The following is a 23,231-nucleotide window of genomic DNA, read 5'->3' as shown; positions in this document are numbered from 1 at the left end:
ATGAGTTGCTGTGATGAAATTCATGCAAATTGGAAAAGCCTGTGAAAATTACAGATCTTTCTTCTATGTATTCAACAAGATGTAAAAAGTGTTATTTAAAAATATTTGTTCACATTGGTGTCATCATAATGGTATGTGTAAATAAGATTTCAGTAGAATTTGAGCAGGCAATGGTAAATTATAAAACATTTAATGTTCACAGTTGTATTTTTTCCTGAACTTGTTGTTGTCTGTGACAAATCCAGTGAATGTATACTAAACAAAATGTTTTACTGAACTTCTCTATACAGGGCATTATCTCTTCTAAGAGGGAAAACTTTGTGACTCCCCCTCTATGCCAAGCTGGATTGAGGCTGTGTGGTTACACAGAATCCTCCAGCTCCTCCTGCTGCCCAGTTGTCGCCGCTGTCGCCCGAGCCCGCTGAGGACTGGCCACCGCTGCTGCCTGACCCCGCCGCTGCCGCCCGAGCCCGCCGAGGACTGGCCACCGCTGCTGCCTGACCCTGCCGCTGCCGCCCGAGCCCGCCGAGAACTGGCCACTGCCACCTCGACCCACAGCGCCCTCTCCTGTCCCAGAAGCTCCACCGCCCTGGCCCGAGTTCATATCTCCTCACAGGCGAATTATGAATTGCTCCGTAAAGACGAAAACTTTGCTGGCTAAAACCTCAAGTAACTACAATATAGTAAACCTGAAATAAAACAGTTTACGTTTATATTGCGACTTTTTCAGGTGGGTTTTCGAAGTACGTTTCCGTGCATGCGTTTTGGGTCAGGATAGACAAACACATTTGCTAGCTTAACATACAGTAGTTACGTTATAGTAAGCCTTAACTGAAACTGAATACGGTTATATTGCAACTGTTTCTTGCATGGAAAAGTTCATCTTCAGTCTCACTAGGTTGCTCTTGCTCAATTATTATGATTTTTCATTGGACGTTAGTAGATACTAGTAAGCCTATTACTGGTTAATAAGCTGTTAAAACGGCCAGTGGCAAAAGCCACACAGTTCATAGACGCTATGGTGGATGTAAACTTATTAAGTAACGTTAGTTAGTTTAACACAATACTAAATGGAGTCTAGCGACTGCTGAAACTTAATGCCTTGGCAAAGTGGTTAAAGACAGTGCCTCATATGTGGAAGACCTACTGTAAGATTGAATCTATTGAGATCAACAACATTTATTAATAATTTACGGTAGATTCCACGATTTTCTCATCTTTTCACTTGATTAAAAAGTGAGTTATCGTCACCTTTATTGATAGTTATTGTATCAATGTCATTCACGAATGATAGAAAAAAGTATGTTGTTTTGCCATGAAAGAAGAAAATACGTTCTTATGCCATGAAATGAAATAGCTATGGCAGACTCGCGATCAATTGCTCAGTTCTTATGACTATTCCAGTAAGTTAGTAGATACAGGTAAAGCTTCTTACTGGCTAATATGCTGTTAAAACATCCAGTCGCAAACTATTTGTGGTGGAGATAAACTTAGTAAAAAAACGTCAGTCAGTTTAATATATCAGTGTAATTCACGAAAGGCCAATTAACTGTTGAAATGGCCAGTGGCAAAAGAGGATTTGTTCAGGATAGACACAAGAGGCTATACTGACACCTGGCAAGTATGCAGCTCTGTGCTGTAGTGGTTAATGATGTAGCCTTTCATTTGGGCGCCCTGGGTTTGAATCCCAAGAGCAAGATTCTTTCTATTGGGGGCTGGCTGAACTAGGCTTGCCTTGTTTCTTATTTAAATGTCATTATATCTCTGTCCAAATTGTGCAGACATCTAGATTTCATTTTGATTAATTTCCATCTTAGGTTTATTTCATTTTGAACATACCCTCTCATTTTAAATTGTCATTAATTAATTAGTTTGAGGTGTTACATGTTTTAACTAGTGTCAATCAGACTCTGATTCATTTGACTACACCAAAACAAATTTGCTTAGTAGGTGTAACTACTGTCTAGCTATCTTAAGCAATTTTTTAGCAATTCCCCAGATCTATGTTTTGTAACAGGTAGGGCTTTAGGAACCTGCATGAGGTTGGCCACCCACCCAACACAAAACTTGGCAAAATAGGCTCAATTGTTTGTGCTCCGTTTGTGCTGCTTTGTGCTGTTAACGTTTTCGTTTGTGCATCAATCATTTTATAGATATTCTAAAGTCACTCAGCCCCTCAACATACTCCAAAATCAAAAAAAGAGTCTTGTTTGTTTGTGATTCGTTTGTGCTGCTTTGGTATTTGTTATATTAGTTATTTAATTATTGGTGATGACGTCAGTCAACCCCCGGACATGCTCCACATTTAGTCAGAATAGGCTCATTGTACATGGTGTTTGCGCTGGTTTGTGCTGTTAAAATGTTCAGTTGTGCTGCTGTTATTTTTTTGGTTTTCAAATAAAATAGTATAAGTCAATCTGAGTCACTCAGCCCCCCATCATGTACCAGTCAGATAATTATGTAGTAGCACAAGAGGTGAGTCAATGTTTATTTATATAATAATCTTTGCCATTCAGATCAGGAATGGTTAGTAATCCATTCCTGAACATCATGGCAAGAAACTTGTTTACTGATTTTTCTGTCATGTTCACTCTGGTGCGTTCAGAGTGAAGAAAGAGGGAGAGAGAGGGTATGAGGATGCCAACAGGGCAGGGAGAGCGGGTGACATGGATGTGAGTGAGAAAAGGAGCAAATATTGATGACTGATCTGATCCGATATTTTCTTTCTATCAGATTAATTGATTAATTGATTATCAAAATAGTTATAAGTTGCAGCTCTGCAATATTCCCTGTTTGTTTTTAAATGGTGTGTAGTATATTTCTATTCCTGTTGTTTTTATTCATTTCATCTATAGATTCTTGTCTTTCATACAGTTTATACTGTGTTCTATTTCCTGTTGTTTTTATTCTGTTTCATTGTTTCAAAACAAATATCTGTTTCCTTCTATGTGTGACGACTACGTCCTCTGCTGCCTCTCCTCCCCCTGCAGCAGACAGACTCCAGCGTTCGACGTCACCGGCCTTCTGACACCACCGCCCATCTCATTATGCATTTCACCTGAGTCTCGTCTTAGCGCACCTGGTTCTCATCCTCATCATTCCCCCCAGTATATATGTTCCCTCTGCAGTATATATGTCTTTGTGTGTTATTGTCTCTCTTGGTAAAGAGCATAATTAAGCTTTGTCGCTGTCTTGCTGATCACAAGAGTATTGTTAAGCTTCGTTTGATGTAATTGTAATGAAGAATAAATTTGCTTTTCTTTTTTTGAAAACAAGGACATTTCTAAGTGGCCCCTAACTTTTGAATGGTAGTGTATATAGATCTACAATTACTAGTATTTTTTATTTTCTGAATGACAACAAAAGCACTCACAGGAACAAACATCTGATGTGAAACTAAAAGTTCTGTGTTTGTTTATTTAGTATAAAATATATTACCAATAGAAGATGTGGAGGTGACTGGCATTGTTGTCCCTGCAGTAGAGGCTGTATGTCCTGGATAGTAGAGAAACAACAAGGAGACCACTTTTTATAATGAATAATGGTGAAGGAACAGTACAGACAAGATCTACTGCAATCTGCAACCCTAACCCTCAAGAGCAGCAGACAAAATATGTTTGAGTCTTTTTTCTGGACCAGACTGATGCAGGGTACCGTAGTAATGTGTATTCAGATGGCACATTAAATAAGTAATACATTATATTTGCACATATAATAGTGATGCATGTTTTTTTTATGCCTGAAGGTGATCATCAATGCCATTGTCTTAAATATTAATTTCTATGGACTCACATGGCATATAAAAGAAGTACAACAATATATTTTAAATACATTACTTTCAGAAGGTGGGGAAGTGGTTGACAAGGCTGTTATTCCTTTTTAGTAATTGAGAACAAACAAGGTTAATTTTCAGGGTGACTAGCCACACATACTAAAGTGATTACAGATGGTATCTGTGTAACTAACATGCATGTAAACTGGGAGTCTAAAGGGAGACAGAACAGTAGAAAATAGATCCACATCCACTGACTCACTCTGTAACGCCTGTAGAGTTTTCTTTAATATAGTCTGTGACATCTACAGGAAATACACTTAATTCTCTATAACCCTAACCCTGTAGTTTACTCTAATATAGTCTGTGACATTTTCAGGAAATACACTTCATTCTCTATAACCCTAACCCTGTAGTTTTCTTTAATATAGTCTGGGACGTCTACAGGAAATCCACTTCATTCTCAAGACCACTAAACAAAACAAACTTTCTATAAATATGTTTCGTGCTTTTTTATGATAGGGATGGTATTTTAATTCTTACTGCTATGGTTTATACAGGTTTTTACATTACCAGTCACAGACATGTGCAGAAAAAATGTATGTAGTTGTCTTTACAGGTAACATACTATAAGACCTTTCTGAATACCATAAATTCAATTGTCTTGACATTGGTAGATCAAAAGTTTCAACACATTTTTTAAGGTATTAGAAAGACAAACTCTGACCAAACATTTATGGAAAACTGCTTTAGCAGAACAGTCCTTATATCAAGTATAATTCTGAAGTCACCTTACATTTTTAAGGCCATACATTAAAATTGGTAATGTCAGTTCATGGCCAGCAATTCCCCAGATCTATGTTTTGTAACAGGTAGGGCTTTAGGAACCTGCATGAGGTTGGCCACCCACCCAACACAAAACTTTGGCAAAATAGGCTCAATCGTTTGTGCTCCGTTTATGCTGCTTTGTTCTGTTTACATTTTCGTTTGTGCATCAATCATTTTATAGATATTCTAAGGTCACTCAGCCCCCCAAAATTCTGAGGTGACTCAGCCCCCCAACATACTCCAAAATCAACCAAAATAGTCTTGTTTGTTTGTGATTCGTTTGTGCTGCTTTGGTATTTGTTATATTAGATATTTGGTCCTCAGTCGGAAAAGGGTGGCTTGCCCACTTCAGGTTGGTGGAGAGTGCCTGCCTCAAGTGGAGGAGTTTAAGTATCTAGGGGTCTTGTTCACAAGTGAGGGAAGGATGGAACGGGAGATTGACAGACGGATCGGTGCAGCTTCTGCAGTAAGGCGGTCGATGTATTGGTCTGTCGTGGTGAAGAAAGAGCTGAGCCGCAAGGCGAAGCTCTCGATTTACCGGTCAATCTACGTTCCTACTCTCACCTATGGTCATGAGCTTTGGGTCATGACCGAAAGGACAAGATCCCGGATACAGGCGGCCGAAATGAGCTTTCTCCGCAGGGTGGCTGGGCGATCCCTTAGAGATAGGGTGAGAAGCTCGGTCACCCGGGAGGAGCTCAGAGTAGAGCCGCTGCTCCTCCACATCGAGAGGGGTCAGCTGAGGTGGCTTGGGCATCTGTTTCGGATGCCTTTGGAACGCCTTCCTGGGAAGGTGTTCCGGTCCCGTCCCAACGGGAGGAGACCCCGGGGAAGACCTAGGACACGCTGGAGGGACTATGTCTCCCGGCTGGCCTGGGAATGCCTCGGTGTCCCCCCGGAAGATCTGGAGGAAGTGTCTGGGGAGAGGGATGTCTGGGCATCTCTGCTTAGACTGCTGCCCCCGCGACCCGGCCCCGGATAAGCGGAAGATGATGGATGGATGGAGATATTTAATTATTGGTGAGGACGTCAGTCAACCCCCGACATGCTAGTCAAAATAGGCTCATTGTACATGGTGTTTGCGCGGGTTCCGGCTGTTAAAATTTTCAGTTGTGCTGCTGTTATTTTTTGGGATTTTCAAATAAGTCAATCTGAGTCACTCAGCCCCCCATCATGTACCAATCAGATAATTATCCAGTAGCACAAGAGGTGAGTCAATGTTTATTTATATAATAATCTTTGCCATTCAGATCAGGAATGGTTAGTAATCCATTCCTGAACATCATGGCAAGAAACTTGTTTACTGATTTTTCTGTCATGTTCACTCTGGTGCGTTCAGAGTGAAGAAAGAGGGAGAGATTGGGTATGAGGATGCCAACAGGGCAGGGAGAGCGGGTGACATGGACGTGAGTGAGAAAAGGAGCAAATATTGATGACCGATCTGATCCGATATTTTCTTTCTATCAGATTAATCGATTATCAAAATAGTTATAAGTTGCAGCTCTACAATATTCCCTGTTTGTTTTTAAATGGTATGTAGCATATTTCTATTCCTGTTGTTTTTATTCATTTCATCTATAGATTCTTTGTCTTTCATACAGTTTATACTGTGTTCAATTTCCTGTTGTTTTTATTCTGTTTCATTGTTTCAAAACAAATATCTGTTTCCTTCTATGTGTGACGACTACGCCCTCTGCTGCCTCTCCTCCCCCTGCAGCGGGCAGACATGGCATATAAAAGAAGTACAACAATATATTTTAAATACATTACAAACAAGGTTAACTTTCAGGGTGACTAGCCACACATACTAAAGTGATTACAGATGGTATCTGTGTAACTAACATGCATGTAAACTGGGAGTCTAAAGGGAGACAGAACAGTAGAAAATAGATCCACATTCACTGACTCACTCTGTAACGCCTGTAGAGTTTTCTTTAATATAGTGTGTGACATCTACAGGAAATCCACTTCATTCTCTATAACCCTAACCCTGTAGTTTTCTTTAATATAGTCTGGGACGTCTACAGGAAATCCACTTCATTCTCAAGACCACTAAACAAAACAAACTTTCTATAAATATGTTTCGTGCTCTTTTACGATAGGGATGGTATTTTACTTCCTAATGCTAAGGTTTATACAGGTTTTTACATTACCAGTCACAGACATATGCAGAAAAAAATGATGTAGTTGTCTTTACAGGTAACATACTATAAGAACTTTATGAATACCATGAATTCAAGTGTCTTGACATTGGTAGATCAAAAGTTTCAACACATTTTTAGGTATTAGAAAGACAAACTCTGACCAAACATTTATGGAAAACTGCTTTAGCAGAACAGCCCTTATATCAAGTATAATACTGAAGTCACCTTACATTTATAAGGCCATACATTAAAATTGGTATTGTCAGTTCGTGGCCAAGGTTCTTCTATAGTTTCAGCTGATAGGTATATAACCAGATTGAACATGAAATCATACAATGATTACCTGGGACCATGACGTTGAAATCCAATGAGATATTCTTCTTTCCATCAATAATCAGCTGACATGTCCACTTCCTGTTGTTGTCCTCCTTCTGGAGTGTCACAGTCAGAGTGATGTCACAGTTAGATGTTTGTATGACCTGGTGTCTGGAGTCTTTCGTCAGGTTATTTCCTGCCTGATCCACCCAGAGGAGACTAACATGTTCTGTAACACCACTGGAACATATTCCAGGTCCATCAGATGTGTACAGAAAGCACCTTAATGTTACTGGTCTATCAGGCTTTACATCTGTTACTGGTGTTGACAAGGAGTCTGAGAGAGAAAACATACATGGAGGAATTTATTCAGTATACTGTATTTAATGTAGTGGTCACATTGAATGACTTCAAACAAACTACACAGTGCCCAGTGAAATATAAGCTCCCATTTAAACAGTAATACTCACTGTTTAGAACAGACAGATGAACAGGAGCATGGCTTTCATATTGTGGTCCACCCACTTTAAGGAATTGTTGACAGGTGTAGATTCCAGCATCCTCAGCTCTGACATCACTAACATGTAGAGAACAGTCAGACCCCACTTTCAGTCTGTCTGCTCTCTTTGAGTTAGTTTGAATCTTCCCATGTCCAACCTCTTCAATCACACTCTGTAATCCAGTTCTGTGATAGTTCCATGTAGTTGAGGAGCAGTCTTGATAAACCACATTGGTACATGACAGACTTACATTATCTCCCACTCTGGTGAACAGAGAACGAGTGTCTCCACTGACACCTGACAAGAGAATAATCAGAATATGTTTCAATGGTAAAACACAATACAGTTATATTTAAAGAAAGTTACTTGATTTTTTCCACAAGTGTTGTTAATCTGGATAGCATTCTTGTCTTTGCCTTATGACCTATTTTATTAGTAAGCATAAAATAGTCACAAGGCAACATAAAATATAATGGTAGATGTCAGCCATGATCCTCTCTCTCTCTGTCAGAGTTTCACCACTAAACACCATCTGTTTAGCTTCACTTCCTCAAAGTGGTGTTTCTTTCTTCAATTGTTAAGATTTTATACCAAATTCTACTGCTCACTAGCAGCTGAAAGTCTTATTCTAATATAAAAATGTTTAAAAATATATATATAAAAAAAACTAACGGCATACTGATTTTGCCTCAATACCCCGTTGCCAAAAAGTAAGGATGCTGGATAAAAACAGAATGCAATCATGTGCAAATCATTTATGCCTATATTTAACTGAAAATAGTGCAAAGACAACATTTCAAATGTTGAGGCAGAAAAATTATTTCGTTTTTGGAAAATTATACCCAAATTTTGAATTTGATGCCAGCAATACATTTCAAAAAGTTTGGGACAGGTGAATGTTAATTACTGTGTTGCATCTCCTCTTCTGTTAACAACACTCTGTAAGCGTTTGAGAACTGATACCAAATGCTGTATTTTTGAAAGTGAAATGTTTTTACATTCTTGCTTGATACAGGATTTCAAAATTTGGGCCCAAAAGAGGTAAAAACATCAGGTCGGGGGGGTGGAAACATGCATATAAAGTTCTTCCCTGTAATCATGAATATTATAATACAGTTACCATATTCAAGCCTGGAAGAATTTTATAATACGATTTCAGACACCCCTACAGTGGACCATTTCTTAACCTTGACATTAGTTGAACGTCTCGCCTGTCTCATTCCAAACGTTGCAGTTGCTTATTTAAATGAAAGGCCCTCCTACTACAACAGGTGAACCAGAACTATGAAGACATATTCATTCATTCAATAAAAGGTTGCTGATTCACAAACATTTTGCCTTTATGGCAGAGAAAATTACACACAGTATTATAGTGCCAGATGGTCAAAATGTCTTTGTATCACCAACCTTATACAGTCAGATCCCTAAATAATTGGACACTGAAACAAGAATTGTTATTTGGGCAGTTAACCAAAATATATTCAAGTTACAGTTAAATAATCACATCTCTGCTTTAATTTGAGGGTTTTCACATCCAAATTGGTGGAAGGGTTTAGGAATTACAGCTCTTTAATTTGTAGCCCCCTATTTTTCTTGGGACCAAAAGTAATTGGACAATTGACTCAAAAGCTATTTCTTGGACAGGTGTGGGCTATTCGTTTGTTATTTCTTCATCAATTAAGCAGGTAAAATGTCTGGAGTTGACTCCAGGTGTTGCATTCGCATTTGGATGTTGTTGCTGTGATCCCACAACATGCGGTCAAAGGAGCTCTCAAAACAATTCATCTGAGAGATAGCAGGAACATTAGTAGTGGCCAAATCAACGGTTTGGTACACTCTGAGATAAAAAAAAAACACACTGGTGAGCTCTGCAACACAAAAAGACCTGGATGCCCAATGAATACAAGAGTGGTGAATGATTTTAGGATCCTTTCCATGGTAAAGAAAAACGACTTCACAACATCCAGCCAAGTGAAGAACAGTCTCCAGGAGGTAGGCATGTCATTATCCAAGTCTATTATAAGGAGAAGACTTCACGAGAGCAAATACATCTAAAAAAAAGCCAGCCCAGTGCTGTAACAGCATTATTTGGAAAGATGATGCTAAGATCAACCTGTAGCAGAAAGATAAGAAGAAAAAGTATGTAGAGGGCTTGGAACGGATTATGATCCGGAGCATACCACATGTTATGGAAATTCTTGAACAAATGTACATTTCTCTGCTTTTCTAATACCTGGTATGTAACTCTGGTTTTTGTTTGTGACATGTCTGAATGAAATCAGAAGATCATTAGGTACTCTGACCATTTGTTAAATTGCCTAAACCAATTAGGATGTATGTCCTTCAGAAATGTGGTTGACGGTCTTTTACAATTTTCCCTTAGCCCCTACTTGGGTAAAATATTATGGCAGGAAGGATAAGGAACAAATGTTGTCTTTAGGGAATGAATAAGCAGTGTCCTTAGTTCCTTGGGATAAGGTTGGGGGGCCTGCCCACCCTTTCAGGTAAAACCTACAGTGGGGAGAACAAGTATTTGATACACTGCAGATTTTGCAGGTTTTCCCACTTACAAAGCATGTAGAAGTCTGTTATTTTTATCATAGGTATTCTTCAACTGTGAGTGACGGAATCTAAAACAAAAATCCAGAAAATCACATTGTATGATGTTTAAGTAATTGATTTGCATTTTATTGCATGTGTAACGGGTACCGTAGCAACGGCACCGTGGAAAACAGATTGATTCCTGTAAACCAGGAGAGAAACGAGGAGGCAGTGAATCAGGTTCGAGCTCTCTGCAGTAATTTATTTTCTGAATCTTCTTCAGCAAACACTATGTTTCACATATTGCATATTCAGTGTCTTTTTAACATTACAATGAATTTCCAGTGTCCATGTCAGTACAAAATCCACAATAAAATAAACCTCTTCTCACCAAATGCATGTTCACCTCTCTTAGTGCTTGTATTTTACACTATTTATCAAAATGAAATGTAAAGACAATGGTAATATTCACCATCTATTTTTAAAGATACTTAGAATCTTCCATTCACAGTATTTTATCAGTATCATGTCAATACAGTACTGCAAAATAATGCTCAAAACTAATAAAGTGCTTAAAGTGTAACTTTAAACATCATTTTTAACTGTAAAAATGTTTGTCTAAACTTATTGAGCAAAAAAACATTTCCAACCGATGGTGGGGCATACAGTGAGTTAACCATATCTGTTAACATTGCAAGCTCAAAAAGATATCTTCAGGTGCATGTGCGCATGGGAAAGTGTGTTTGTTTTGCTGACTTGCTCTCTAAAGTAATGTGCGCGTTGTCGGTCGACCGTACTCAGCCGGACTTTGCTGTCTCGTTTCAAACTCGTTATAAACGAGAATTATTTCACTAAAACAATCCACTCATATCCCACATACATTTAAGCATGGCTACATTCTACCTCTGAGGTGTTTTTGTACATTTACCCACCTGTAAACCAGGAGAGAAACGAGGAGGCAGTGAATCAGGTTCGAGCTCTCTGCAGTAATGAGAAACTCACAACTCACGCAGCTACAGTAAACCCGTCACCCGACCCTGCCCCTGCTGGCTCGGAGCAATCACTACACAATTAACTTAGAAGCAGAAAAATCACATAAAAATAAAACCCTTGGGATACTTATTTCTTTCTATTTAAAATAAAAATATACTACAACTTGTGCTCAAATAAAAGACAATAATTGTGAATATTCTTAAAACACATATGACATTTTTTGTAGTCGTCACACATGACATAAGTATTTGATACATCAGAAAAGTAGAACTTAATATTTGGTATAGAAACCTTTGTTTGCAATTACAGAGATCATACGTTTCCTTTAGTTCTTGACCAGATTTGCATACACTGCAGCAGGGATTTCTGCCCTCTCATCCATACAGACCTTCTCCAGATCCTTCAGTTTTCGGGGCTGTCGCTGGGCAATACAGACTTTCAGCTCCCTCCAAAGATTTTCTATTGGGTTCAGGTCTGGAGACTGGCTAGGCCACTCCAGTACCTTGAGATGCTTCTTTTACGGAGCCACTCCTTAGTTGGTTTAGTTAGGCTGTGTGTTTCGGGTTGTTGTCATGCTGGAAGACCCTGCCACGACCCATCTTCAATGCTCTTACTGAGGGAAGGAGGTTGTTGACCAAGATCTCGCGATACATGGCCCCATCCATCCTTCCCTCAATATGGTGCAGTAGTCCTGTCCCCTTTGCAGAAAAGCATCCCCAAAGAATGACGTTTCCACCTCCAAGCTTCATGGTTGGGATGGTGTTCTTTGGGTTGTTCTCATCCTTCTTCTATCTCCAAACACGGCGAGTGGAATTTAGACCAAAAAGCTCTATTTTTGTCTTATCAGACCACATGACCTTCTCCCATTCCTACTCTGGATCATCCAGATGGTCATTGGCAAACTTCAGATGGGCCTGGACATGCGCTGGCTTGAGCAGGGGGACCTTGCGTGCGCTGCAGGATTTTAATCCATGACGGCGTAGTGTGTTACTAATGGTTTTCTTTGAGACTGAGGTCCCAGCTCTCTTCAGGTCATTGACCAGGTCCTGCCGTGTAGTTCTGGGCTTATCCCTCACCTTCCTCATGATCATTGATGCCCCACGAGGTGGGATCTTGCATGGAGCCCCAGACCGAGGGAGATTGACCAGTATCTTGAACTTCTTCCATTATCAAATAATTGCGCAAACAGTTGTTGCCTTCTCACCAAGCTGCTTGCCTATTGTCCTGTAGCCCATCCCAGCCTTGTGCAGGTCGACATTTTTAACCCTGATGTCCTTACACAGCTCTCTGGTCTTGGCCATTGTGGAGAGGTTGGAGTCTGTTTGATTGAGTGTGTGGACCGTTGTCTTTTATACAGGTAACGAGTTCAAACAGGTGCAGTTAATACAGGTAATGAGTGGAGAACAGGAGGGCTTCTAAAAGAAAAACTGGTTTGTGAGAGGTGGAATTCTTACTGGTTGGTAGGTGATCAAATACTTATGTCATGCAATAAAATTTAAATTAATCATATAATGTGATTTTCTGGATTGTTGTTTTAGATTCTGCCTCTCACAGTTGAAGTGTGAAGTATTTAAACAATAACGACTACAATCACATGAAAGTGGGAAACTAACTTAAGATCTGCTGATGGGCAGTTCAGTGTGGCATGACTGTTTTTCGGCCCATGATTTGTGCTAAAAACAAGTACATTAATTCTGATTGGGGATTTCTATTAGAGAAGACTCATTGTATATATTCAATCTAAAATCTTTGGTTGTATCTTCATGTGAAAATGAAGAATTATACCTAGTCCTACTAACATCATGCAACAAGGTGATGTCAACAAGGTTTTGAGAGAAAAAAAGTCACTAATCTTAAATAAACAGGAATAAACCACACCATTTATTTTATAGCTTTGTGTGTATACAAACCTGAGTTTTAAACACACCTGTATTTAAACTGTATTTACCCAGAGAATTATGACTTGTACATACCTTGTACATTAATATTAAACATCTGTCATGGGGTGCTGCCAAAATTAATCTGGTGAAGAATAAGATGTTTTTGACAACCCTGTAATAACAATTGTGTCATTTTTGCTACATGAGTTTTTGAGACCTCTATGTCGTGAAAAAGTTCACAGGTGGAAACGGTTTTAAAAAATGTAAACTCATTAATTATTATTTGTTTTCATAATCTGTGTATAAGCCACAGGAATAAACGGGAATCACAGTACGTAAAATACACTACCGATCAACAGTTTGGGGTCGTTCAGAAATTGTCATTATTTTTCCAAAGAAACTTCTAACTTTGTGTCTATTAGAATAACATCAAATACATCACAAATACAGTGTAGACACTGTTAATGTTGTAAATGATTATTGCAGCTTAAAATAGAGTATATACATAGGCGTACAGAAGCCCTTTATCAGGCAGTGTCTTGAATCAGCAACATTTACATTTTCTCCCTGAGACCAGGCTAATGTAGCAGTGGAACTGCCATATTCCATATTCCACAACCATATAAACCATACAAACTTGAATGCTCATTGGATTGAATCATTTTCAGGTTATGCATATTTGTGTAATGAGGGAAGGTGTCATGAAAGTGAATTACATCTTATATCAAGGTGTGCATAATTAATAGGCAGCCTCATGACCTCAGGTAAAATGGGCCAAAAAAGAGATTTAACTGAGTAATATATTGCAAAATGCCTTTTAGATTGATGCAACACTCTTGAAAAAGCTAAACTATTAATGCGTTGCCACCAGAAAATCTAATGTTTTGTTGCAAATAGTCAACTGGGGCGCAAAAAATTGTCATTTTGTGCTACATTTGTCATTTTGTGTGACTTACTTAAAAAATTGAGAATAAACAGGTGAGTTGTTTTGTAAATATTTGATTATATCTTTTCATGTGACAACACTGAAGAAATGACACTTTGCTACAATGTAAAGTAGTGAGTGTACAGCTTGTATAACAGTGAAAAATTGCTATCCCCTAAAAAATAACTCAACACACAGCCATTAATGTCTAAACCGCTGGCAACAAAAGTGAGTACACCACTAAGTGAAAATGTCCAAATTGGGCCCAATTAGCCATTTTCCCTCCCCGGTGTCATGTGACCCGTTAGTGTTACAAGGTCTCAGGTGTGTATGGGGAGCAGGTGTTTTAAATTTGGTGTTATCGCTCTCACACTCCCTCATACTGTTCACTGGAATGTCACTGATGTATTCTTATTGATTAAAGTATTGAGTCCCCATGTTTAGATAAGAAAAGGAATGTTGGTTGTGTTGTGAGAAAGGAAGTATGAGGTGTGGAGGTTAACGTAAATCTTCAGTAGGATGGGGGTAGATGCAGACCAAGGGGTTTTAGGACCGTATAGAGGAAGATATACGACAGAGGGTAGGATGGATGGGGAACGTGTTGTTTTTGTGGCATGACCATGCAGATTCTAATCCCCACCCATTCCTCTATAAGTATTGAATGTACTTCTAAATGCTTTAGAGATTATTCACCGTTACTTGGTAACCTGTGTACTCTCCTTGCAGGAATAAAACTGTTTATTGTGCAAATGATTTTTCCCCTGTCATACCTAGCATTTTCATAAATAGATTGAACTTTAAAATTGCCATCACACCTGTCAGTTTGACTTCTTCATGAGGGATATGCCACAAACTGCCAGGCATTCCTCCATGAACTGGAGACGTTCCAAAGACTGGGTTTAAGAATCTCTGTGTACTTTTCCAAAGAATATAATAATATCCTTCAATAGCAAAAAGATATAACATTTTAATTGTATAAACGTATCTTTATGAAAGAGGTTTTATTTTTCTAATGATATTCTTGGTATAGACTGAGAGTGGTGATGCATCATACCTTTTAGCATTTTGTCAATATCCCTCATTGAGTCAATATTTTTTGGTGAACTGATGCAAATATGTTGATTAAAGACACCTTGTACTGACAAGATTTACACGAGTATCAAAACGCTAAGGCAGGGTAAACCCTAATAAAAACACAGACCACATTTGAATCTCTATGGAAACATCTATTGGTGAAATAACCCAAAGAGCCCCTTTCACCACAAAGTGTAATGTGTATTATAACACATTGACTATTTCTCTCACTGATCTTTTCTGTCTTACCTGTTAGTAGGAACACAAGGATGAGTAGCAGTCCCAAAGTCATTGTCATCTCTTTCTCTCCTCTGTCAAAGTCTGGGTTCACTATGAGTTTCTCATCTCAGTTTCATCTCTGCTCACCACTCCACCAACACTTCCTCAATGTGGTCACATTTTTAGATTGTAGAATTTTTTCTCACACTAAGTGTGAAACCTTCACTTCTAGCTTATGACAGTGTCTACAAATTACCAGAACAACCAAAAACTAAAACTCAGGGTTCTCTAGAGAAAATGTGTGGTTTGATCCGGTACTAATCAGATAGGTGTATCTCATACTATACTAAGACACTGAGTGTATTTGTGAGTACCTGAAGTTTATGTGAGAGACCGATTCCATTTACCTGGAAACACTTGAAGCCCAGTGTTGGAAGCAAGATAAACACCTGAATTACCTACAACACTGATGTAAAACTAATTTCATGGAGGGCCAAGTGCCTGCAGGTTATCAGTCCTATTTTGTGACTGGTTGAAAATGAAGGACACTAATTAGTAAGGACCTGCCCTAAACTGGTTGTCAAGGTCTTAACTGGACCAATTAAAAGGAAGACAAAAAAACAGCCGATACTTTGCCCTTTGTGGAATGTGTTTGTTAGACTATATGAAGTAGATCTACACTGCAGCAGAATTGACCCAGAATGTCTGTTTTACCAACCGTATTTGGATGGTTTCTCCACACAATAGGAACATTAGACACTAGCCACTAGACTAAACTGGCCATAGTGTCTGTGTGCAAAATTCTTTACATACAGCACATACATTTCCACTATACCATGAGGATCGTGAATATGTTTTCTTTTCTATTGACAACTAATTTAATGAAACCCATGGTTAAACACAGTTGTTTCTGTATTATTGACACTTTATATAAGACCTGCCCAAACCTGTTTCTGGAGTGTTACAATCCTGTTGTAGTTACTTTTTAAATGTACTCCATTGTGTTTACAAGTTACCAGTCCACATTTGTAATCTGTAACGTTTTCGATTACTAAAACTCAGTAAGGTCATCCGATTACTTTGAATTACTTTAACATTAAGAGGCATTAGAAAACAAATAGGAATAGCCTATAACCAACTGAACACATTTTGTGGGATCAATCAATGTTAGAATTTACATAGCTGGCCAAAAACGGAATTTGCATACACGTGCTTACACTAAATCTGCAATAGTCTGATGTTTTGCTCCACAAACACAAACGTTGCAAAAGCCAGAGAAACGCGAATGCACGTTTGCAATCGTGAACACCCGCACACAAATACATTTTACCAGCGTGAATGTAACCTGTGATTATTATGGCCACCAGCGATGGTTTTTAAAAACGCAAATGAAATAAATAAACTGTGATTATAGCTTAGCTTAAATTCAATGCGGTCAGCAGCCAATGACAACCACAATTCTCTGAGATGCAAAGCAAAAGCAGGATCACATGACCTGTATGGACAGAGTTGAGGTGGCTGCTTCAAATGCATAACTTCATCCTTTGGAAAAGTGCTTCCAAACACATTATCTCCTCAAATGTCATGATAAATTACTTATAATGTCTTATCTTGAAGGTAGCGCCATGCGTTTCACAAATAGACCTTGAAAGTGGAAAAATATATAACACCAGGTAGGCCTATCGCCAATCATTGTATGCCAATCATTGAAAGATGCGTCGAGTGGATAACTAAATCACATTTTATATGGGTAGGCTTACATTATCGTAGATACACTGCTTTTACCAATAAAAGTAGCGCTTCATCTGTCACTAATCACTAATTATCACACCCAATAATGGGCGCACAATTGTTCTTTTGGTTCAAATAACAATGTTTTTAAAACATTATATGAAAAATCAAACATGCAAGGTGTCATAATTATTTCGCGCGACTATTCTTTTCAATCGCAGTAATCCAAATGTAATCATCTTTTTTCAAAAGTGTCGGTAATCTGATTACAATATTTTAGTTGGTAACGTAAGGGGAGTTACAGTTTTTTTCCAGCAAGCAACACGCCAGTGACCAAACCGGTGGCCCACTAGCGTTTTGCTACTGCGGCCGCCGAGCGTTTCTGCAAAGCGTCCGGCTAGCGGGCCGCCGGTGGACCGCTTTCATGACAATGCCTTCCAACAATACCCTGATCAGCGGCTCACCTGCGGCCCGACGAAATTGTGCAAGATGCATACAAAAAAACATGCATTATCCAGCAAGCATACAAAATAAATACAACATTTCATCATCACATTCTTCCGCTTATCCGGGGCCGGGTCGCGGGGGCAGCAGTCTAAGCAGGGATGCCCAGACTTCCCTCTCCCCAGACACTTCCTCCAGCTCTTCCGGGGGGACACCGAGGCGTTCCCAGGCCAGCCGGGAGACATAGTCCCTCCAGCGTGTCCTAGGTCTTCCCCGGGGTCTCCTCCCGGTGGGACGGGACCGGAACACCTTCCCAGGAAGGCGTTCCGGAGGCATCCGAAACAGATGCCCAAGCCACCTCAGCAGACCCCTCTCGATGTGGAGGAGCAGCGGCTCTACTCTGAGCTCCTCCCGGGTGACCGAGCTTCTCACCCTATCTCTAAGGGATCGCCCAGCCACCCTTCGGAGAAAGCTCATTTCGGCCGCCTGTATCCGGGATCTTGTCCTTTCGGTCATGACCCAAAGCTCATGACCATAGGTGAGAGTAGGAACGTAGATTGACTGGTAAATCGAGAGCTTCGCCTTGCGGCTCAGCTCTTTCTTCACCACGACAGACCGATACATCGACCGCATTACTGCAGAAGCTGCACCGATCCGTCTGTCAATCTCCCGTTCCATCCTTCCCTCACTCGTGAACAGGACCCCTAGATACTTAAACTCCTCCACTTGAGGCAGGTACTCTCCACCAACCTGAAGTGGGCAAGCCACCCTTTTCCGACTGAGCACCATGGCCTCGGATTTGGAGGTACTGATTTTCATCCCCACCGCTTCACACTCGGCTGCAAACCGTCCAAGTGCATGCTGAAGGTCCTGGCTTGAAGGGGCCAACACGACAACATCATCCGCAAAGAACAGAGACGAAATCGTGTGGTCCCCAAACCTGACACCCTCCGGCCCCTGGCTGCGCCTAGAAATTCTGTCCATAAAAATTACGAACAGAACCGGTGACAAAGGGCAGCCCTGCCGGAGTCCAACATGCACAGGAAACAAGTCTGACTTACTGCCGGCAATGCGGACCAAGCTCCTGCTTCGGTCGTACAGGGACCTGACAGCCCTTAGCAAGGGACCCAGGACCCCATATTCCCGAAGCACCCTCCACAGGATGCCGCGAGGGACACAGTCGAATGCCTTCTCCAAATCCACAAAACACATGTGGATTGGTTGGGCAAACTCCCATGAACCCTCCATCACCCTGTAGAGGGTATAGAGCTGGTCCAGTGTTCCACGGCCTGGACGAAAACCACACTGTTCCTCCTGAATCCGAGGTTCTACTATCGGCCGTATTCTCCTCTCCAGAACCCTGGCATAGACTTTCCCGGGGAGGCTGAGAAGTGTGATCCCCTATAGTTGGAACACACCCTCCGGTCCCCCTTCTTAAAAAGAGGGACCACCACCCCGGTCTGCCATCCCAGAGGCACTTTCCCCGACTGCCACGCGATGTTGCACAGGCGTGTCAACCAAGACAGCCCCACAACATCCAGAGACTTGAGGTACTCAGGGCGGATCTCATCCACCCCCGGTGCCTTGCCACCGAGGAGTTTCTTCCCCTCCTTGAACTGCCACCTTAACGTGGTGGAGGGGTTTGAGTACCCGAGTGACCCTAGGAGCTATGTTGTCTGGGGCTATATGCCCCTGGTAGGGTCTCCCAAGGCAAACAGGTCCTAGGCGACGGGTCAGACTAAGAGTGGTTCAAAACACCCCTTAATGATGAAAAATTATTTGAGTTCCGTGACGTCGCCCAGTATGGCGCAGCCGGGGCCCCACCCTGGAGCCAGGCCCGGGGTTGGGGCTCGTTCGCGAGCGCCTGGTGGCCGGGCCTTTCCCCATGGGGCCCGGCCGGGCCCAGCCCGAACGAGCGACATGGGGCCGCCCTCCCGTGGGCTCACCACCCACAGGAGGGACCATAAGGGGCCGGTGCAGAGAGGATCGGGCGGCAGTCGAAGGTGGGGGCCTAGACAACCCGATCCCTGGACACGGAAACTAGCTCTAGGGACGTGGAACGTCACCTCGCTGGCAGGGAAGGAGCCTGAGATTGTGCGTGAGGTTGAGAGGTTCCGACTAGAAGTAGTCGGGATCACCTCTACGCACGGCTTGGGCTCTGGAACCACACTCCTTGAGAGAGGATGGACTCTTCACCACTCTGGAGTTGCCCATGGTGAGCCCAACTGGTTCCACGGAGGGCCATGTGTCTGCAGGTTTTGGGGTTTTCCTTTAAATTTGTTCCCAGTTCAGACTTAAACAACCAGGTGGAGTTAGAAACTAACCAATTAGTGACCTAATTAGTCAATTAAGTGCAAGGTGAGAGCGAAAACCTGCAGACACTCGGCCCTCCGTGGAACCGGTTTGAGACCTCTGCTTTATATCATATCAGAATATTCTATTACTGTTAAGCCCATTATGAATATTAAAATATACCGAACCATGTGTCCTGTATCATAGCTACATGTATGACCTTTGCAGCAAAAAAAAAAACTTATGAAAATCAGTAAGGTATTCACTGAGGTATGATTAATTAAATGTGCTGACAGCTCATTTCACCTGCCAAAACAGATTACACTGAGTGGAGCGGCGGACCGGTCCAAGATGGCGGCCCCACGGATCGTCAGCGCCAGTAGGCAGTAGCGGTCGATGCGGCGTCTACTCTTTATTATGTCTATGACTGTAGATATTTCATATCAGGCCAACGCAGTTTTTTTCAAGCTCAGTTTCTTTAACTTGTTTTCCCGCCAATGGTTTAGAACTTTGACTAAAGATTTCGAATGTTAATAGAATATTGCAAACAGTCATTGTTTAATACAAAACAGTCAGTACGTTCTTACTCTTAACTCTTAACGCTAGTTATTTCTAATTGAACAGAACTCACCATAGATGTAGGTGACTCGGCGTTCAATAATTCTCGGTCTGATGTCCAAGAAATCCTTGTTCCTTGTTTGTTTCGGGAGTTCATCAAATTGTAGTAAAACAATGTGATAATCCACATGTTGTATTGTCCAATTCAGAGCATATAACTTATATCTTATACACATTGAACAAGAGTTGACGAGAGGACCAAGTCGCTAAAATGAATGTTCGTTCTAGTTTTCACAGTACAACAGCGCGGGATCCAAATGGCTACTGTCTTGCCCATAGACATGTGGTCTTGCCTTACACATGTGCAATTCGCTATAGCGCCATCTTCGGACACGACAGTGTATAAACACAGTAAAGAACTGTCCCCCATGAAGCATTAAAGTCGAGGCTATAGACGAGTTGAGCCGGTACCATGCAGTGGAAAATGCCCATTAGTACGGGAAAATATTATGGTTGGCGAGATGTGTTTACTGTACACAAAGGTCCTTTACACAAGCAATAGTCAAAGTCAACTACCAATGTTGACCAAAATTCTGTACACTAAGATTTTACAATATTAAAATAAATCAAATAATCAGTACAAGAATAAGAGGGGTACAAAAGCATCTCTGCTGGAAAAAATTGCTACACAAGCAGATACAGCAGACTGATGTGCACGCCCTCTTTTCGGCGGCTATCCGTAGTGTTACCATCCTTTCCTACATTTATCCAGCACAACTGTTGTTTGTGATGTTGAACAGGCTAAATCAGGTTAATCACAACTGGTGTTAGAGACAGAACCTCTCCAGGAACAGGCTTGGCGATCCCTGATGTACGGTACACATTTCATTTACATTGAAAATATGTGCATGTTTCAGATTCTGGAGGAAAACATGCTTACTTTTATTAATTGTAAAACTATATTTGATAATATTATTTATTTTTTAAAATTTTAGTCTCTGTAGACAGAATCATGTGTAGACAAAAATACAGAAGCATATGTGAAATGGCAAAATAAACATGCAGTAGTATTGTATTTTAATATCATTTTATTAACAGATTTTTGTGGAATTACAGGAAAATAAATTAGGTGGGAGGATTCCTGGAAGGGTACACACAATTTCCATAATAAATCTCGGTTTTAACAGACCAACAGTTCAGTTATTTAAAACTTTTTAACAGACCAGAATCCATCCTGTAATGACTTGGTGTCAGTTATCAATGTGTCAGTGAAGCTGGCCCGAATAGGTAACAGAGATTTAATTTAAATTGCTTTCTCCTCACATCCACATCTCCTCATTAGACCCTATAGGAGAGCTCATCATAGGACAAATAGGCTTTGTTGTCCAAATGGTGATGCTGGTTGTCTGTTGGAGAAAAATCACTTGGCAGCGTCTTACCCAAGAGGACATTCTGCAGATTGTAATACAGGTTAGTAACATTGTAATGAATATAAGGGACATAAGGAATCAGTCTGCAAGTATGTCTTCACACACTAAAGATTCTTTCTGATGTACTATCATTTCCTCTTTTTGAAAATAAACAAATAGGTCTGTCTATGTCTGTAACTGTTGCTTCAGTGGATGCCCTTGACCTCAGCCCACTTCTGTTTTTTCTGATGAAAAAGACAGAGAAAGGGAACATGGGCTATATTTCAACATTAACAGTGTCAACCTCACCCTGAAATGAAAAACGCTTTTCACAACTTCGAAAGATGACTTTCACACCTTCACAAGACCAAGCAAATATACCGTGGGGATTCCAAAGGTTAGTATCTATTACCTTTCTTTTCATTTCAGTTTCTGTAGGATCCCAGGCAACACCTCAGACACAAGTCCAAAGTATCAATGAGTGAGAGATAAGTAACTTACATTGTTTATTTCAATTATAAATAACTATTTAAGATGTAATTTTCAATTTGTACTGGCCAGTACACTACTTCACATAAAGGATTCCTCTCACTCCGGCTCCCTGTATGGATTCGAGGGTGGAGCGGCCTCCTGCTTCGACACTCTGTACTGATTCGGGGGTGGAGCTTCCACCCTCCATCCCTTTGCCTCATCCTGCTCCTGGGGCGGAGACTCCACCTGTCCCGGCACCATGACCTGCTCTGGGGGCAGAGCCCCACCTGTCCCGGCACCATGACCTGCTCTGGGGGCAGAAACCCACCTGTCCTGGCACCATGACCTGCTCTGGGGGCAGAGCCCCACCTGTCCCAGCACCATGACCTGCTCTGGGGGCAGAGCCCCACCTGTCCCGGCACCATGTCTTGCTCTGGGGGCAGAGCCCCACTTGTCCCGCATCCCTTACGGCTCCAGAGGTGGAGTCTCCACCCATCCCAGCGTCCATTCCAATCTGTCAGAAACCACTCTGTTTGTATAATTCACCTCATGTTACCAACGATGCCTCTTCATCTTCACTCATGTCCTGATTCTGAAAGGCCAAGTTAGTCACATATAACCAAACATGTGTAATAAAGTACTCAACATGCTTTGTTACAGATTCTCCATGTCATTTGATATACTGTTGATGAGGTGAAGTAGGAGGCACGAGTTACAAGGTCTGTTGTAAAGCTGTTGATCCCTATTTGTCTAGGTAGACTATTCAGTTTGGATGAGACGGGGCCAAACATTGTGTTTGTTACTGTGTGGTAAAAAAGGTACATGACTGTTCCTCTATCCAGGCCCAAATTTACAAAGCCTGGCTTTGCCCTCCAAGATAGAATTTTTACTAACCTAGGTATTGTAAATCCATAATGCAGACAACTCAATTGGTCAGATGGGTCTGGGAACAAGCTTTCTCTGTTTACATAATTTTCTACCAATAAATAAGCTGATTGATACATGACGTGATATAGCCTGTATAATTTTGCATGCCAAAAACATGTATGTGTCAACTGTGTGCATGTGCTGTAAATCCAGTGGCAAACAAAGAAATCAGAGGAAATAAAACTGTAGAGTATAAAGCTTTGTAAAG

At 41.0% G+C, this 23,231-nt stretch overlaps 1 protein-coding gene across 1 annotated transcript in view; it reads right to left on the bottom strand.

The window, feature by feature from the left end:
- The window catches only part of LOC105007898 (uncharacterized protein PB18E9.04c-like), a gene marked incomplete at its 3' end in the record, with an annotated part of 83,816 nt that overhangs the window by 7,318 nt on the left and 53,267 nt on the right, over window positions 1-23,231 (bottom strand). The window contains exon 6 of the mRNA XM_034287848.1: window positions 3,439-3,495. Coding sequence (XP_034143739.1) covers window positions 3,439-3,495 — 57 coding nt within the window. The remainder of the gene's footprint in view (window positions 1-3,438; window positions 3,496-23,231) is intronic.

The sequence above is a fragment of the Esox lucius genome, chromosome 18 (assembly GCF_011004845.1).
Source record: "Esox lucius isolate fEsoLuc1 chromosome 18, fEsoLuc1.pri, whole genome shotgun sequence".
Classification (NCBI taxonomy): domain Eukaryota; kingdom Metazoa; phylum Chordata; class Actinopteri; order Esociformes; family Esocidae; genus Esox; species Esox lucius.
The sequence above is the reverse complement of the archived record's forward strand: the minus strand, read 5'-3'. Positions and strand labels throughout refer to the sequence as shown.